The 3,372-nt window shown below is 47.0% G+C and overlaps 1 protein-coding gene across 1 annotated transcript; it reads left to right on the top strand.

Annotated features, from left to right (window-relative positions):
• The first annotated feature begins 345 nt into the window (after positions 1-345).
• On the top strand, positions 346-1,066 carry LOC102521538 (ferritin heavy chain-like). The gene has a single exon (XM_032474932.1). It carries the CDS (start codon positions 347-349, stop codon positions 875-877), a length of 531 nt encoding a protein of 176 aa, XP_032330823.1. The 5' UTR covers position 346; the 3' UTR covers positions 878-1,066.
• Positions 1,067-3,372: the final 2,306 nt, after the last annotated feature.

Consider the following 3,372-nt stretch of genomic DNA (forward strand, 5'->3'; position numbering starts at 1 on the left):
GCCGCACCCCCCAGCCCCGCACCCCTCCTGCCCGGCCAAAGGATCTTCACCCAGTTCTAAACCCTGAGGTAACGGACCCGCCCTCTGGTCCCATCTGAGAGCCCACCATGGGTGCGCCTCGAGGCCCCCGTCCTCACCGCCACTGCCCCCGTAGGTCACCGCCTCCAGTCCAGATGCAGAGCGCGCCGCCCACCTCCGGCCACCCTCATCGCCTACCCTGGGAACGCTTTGAGGCCGTCGTTGCTGCCGCCATCTTGGCTCCCGCCGCTGCCGGCCCGGCAGCCCCCGCTTCGGCACCGCCTTCGCCTTGGGCTTCAAGCCTGCCACGCCCACGCCGCCAGCCGTGATGCCCGCCGGGCCCTCGCAGGGGCGCCAGAACTACCACCCCGACTGCCAGGGCGCCAGCAACAGCCCCGTCACCCTGGAGCTCCACGCTTCCTACGTGTGCCTGGCCATGGCCTTCTACTTCGACCGCGACGACGTGGCCTTGAAGCACTTGGCCCGCTTCTTCCTGCGGCGCTCGCGGCACCTGGGGGAACGGGCCGAGAGCCTGATGCCCCTGCAGAACCAGCACAGGGGCCGCCTCTGCTTCCACGACATCAGGAAGCCAGACCGCGACGCCTGGGAGAGCGGCCTCCGGTCCATGCAGTGCACCTTGCGCCTAGAGAAGCGCGTCAGCCAGAGCCTGCTTGACCTGCACCAGCTGGCCAGCGACAAGAGCGACGCCCACCTGTGCCACTTCCTGCAGAGCCACTGCCTGAACCAGCAGGTCGAGTTCATCAAAGAGCTGGGGGACCACATCACCACCCTGTGCAAGATGGGGACCCTGAAAGTCGGCATGGCAGAGTACCTCTTCAACAAGCTCACTCTGGGTTAAAGTGACAAGAAAAACTGAGCCTGGACTGCACTTCCCCATAGCCACATGGTGACTTCCCCTAGTCACCATGCCTGACGTGCATACTGCCGTATTGCCCCTGCAAAAGAAAAAGTTTAAGTTTTTTTCTTCCAGTTTTAAAACTTCTTCCAATAAAGTTATTGGTTCATTAATAAATAAAGGTCTTTGGTTGATCTGGTTGGTCTGTGTGTGCAAATCTTTCACTTTATAAGTTTAAAACAGGTATCCAGGAGTCTCTCCACCCACCCATGCCCCGTCCACATGCAGCTCGGCATCTCTACGGATGGAGGGAGAAGGTACTGCATAGGACCCTGGAAAACACAAAATCAATCTTCCCCTCATAAATAACGGGGGTGCATGGGGGTAGACTAGAGTAGGGTCAGGTGGGGTGAGGTAGGACCCTGGTGAATGTGGGTGCATGTGCATAGTAAAAGTATAGAAACATAGTCTGAAAATCATGATTGTAGTTGTCTCTGGAGAAGTGAATAGAATGGGATTGGACAGGGATTTTTTTTTAAAGGGGGTGGTCTTCAGTGTCATCTGAAATGTTTATGGTCATTAAATTATGCAGATACTAGTGGTTAACCACTAGTCTGGGTAGCAAAGGGGGACAGGTGGCTTGAAAATCTGAATGGCAGAGTATTTCTTTGACAGGTTCACCCTGGGCAACAGTGATAATGGAAAATGAGTGTTAGGCTGGCTTGCCCATAAACTGTTGTGGTGGTCACCAACGCCTGGCAGGCATTTTGTTGTTTTAAAACGCCCACTTATGTATGTTTTCTTTCTTTTGTATCATATGTACATATGTATACGTGTGTATGTATGTATGTATTTCAACTTTAAGCAGAGTTCAGTTTGAATCTCTAGATCAGATTCTGAATATTTGCTTAGGAAGACAACCTTTGTTGAAAAGCACTTCAATGATTGCATTACCAAAAATGATACAGCTGCTTCCTAGACCTTTCCTGAGCCTGATTGTATTTCTGCCCTTGAACTGCACGTATTCAACTTTGATTTGGTTTTTGTTGTTTGCTACCAAGAGAACCTAAGCTAATATGTCCTATTATCACCACACCTTTACCAGTGTGAACAAAAATACTGCAATGTGAGTGAAAATACTGCAACCACATCAGTAAACAAAGAATGCTGAAACCAAGTCATCAGCGGCTGCCGCCACCCCCCAGTGGGGACAGGCCTGCAGCTCAGCCTCTGCGGCCACTCACAATGGTACACCCTGAGCGGACTCAGAATAAGAAAGGACAGGATACTGGCCCTAGAGAGCTAGGTGCTTGTCAAAGGAATGAATTCAATGAGCCCAAATGTTTGCTTCCTCCCATACACAGAAAAGCACTAAATTCTTTAACTTGAGATGCCTGATTCTCTTTAGATAACAAGTAATCTTTTATTGTTCCAACTACCTGGTCTTTGTTGTAAAGCTCCTATATATCCTAGCTCCTCCCCTGCGTCTTCAGAGCAGTCCCTCAGAGCCATCTGAGAGGCTGTCATCCCGGCTCGAGTCCTCCCCACAAATAAAACATAACTCTTAACTTCTAGGCTGCGCATTTATTTCAGTCGACACCAGCCTCCACTGTATTTACAGTAAATAGCTCTTCTAGGGTAGTAAATGACATTTTTCTCTTTATCCCTACTATAGTGTCCACTGAAAGGAAAAAGGATGAAAGTGTGGAAGGGATCAAATAAAAACAACTGAGAGAATGGAAATACAGAATAGTGAAGCCTGTTGCTACATGCATTCCCTTCTCACCTGAAAGTGTTTCCCTCATAATTTATAGAATTTTAATTTCTTAGACTAGTCTTTCCATGATTGTGTTCAGTATCAGCCAGTGCCACAAAAATATTAGTGAAAATTTTGTATTAATCAAATTAGCAGGATTTTTTGTTTTGTTTTTTTCTGTTTTTGTTTACTCTAGGAATTTTATGTCTGATATAAAAATACACATTGTGATTTTATAACACAAGGATAAAATATTTGGTGTTCCCCAAACATTCAGATCATAGGATCCTTTTTCTACCAAATCTAACAGAAAAGTATTCTTTAAAAAAAAAAAAAGTCTTTGTAAACAACATTAAAATGTTATATTGTGTGTTGATCCAGGAGCACATACCTTGTAGCTAAACCTCACTCACTTTCATTTAGAAGTCATTATAAGAAACTGGAACTTTTGCTGTGAAGATTCCAGCACACTAAGTTTTAGGATAAGTGTAATGCAGGGCCCTCACCATGAGAGTGGGTAGATACCACACACATCCATTTTGTTTCCTGATAGGTAACTCCCAACACTGTATTTTTCCATCATATTCTAATTTCCATTTCTAAATGAACTGCTTCTGGGAATGATAACATTGACATTTCTCCAGCACTTATATTAAAGTTAAGAGAAGGTTGAAGGCTGCTAAGTGGCTTATATTCTTCACCTCCCTCTACCTATGTATTCATCTTGCCAGCAGCAGAATTC

The sequence above is a fragment of the Camelus ferus genome, chromosome X (assembly GCF_009834535.1).
Source record: "Camelus ferus isolate YT-003-E chromosome X, BCGSAC_Cfer_1.0, whole genome shotgun sequence".
In the NCBI taxonomy this organism is placed as follows: Eukaryota; Metazoa; Chordata; class Mammalia; order Artiodactyla; family Camelidae; genus Camelus; species Camelus ferus.

Coding starts and splice junctions, on each gene's coding strand:
- LOC102521538 (XM_032474932.1), top strand. CDS start 347: ATGCCCGCCGGGCCCTCGCAGGGGCGCCAGAACTACCACCCCGACTGC.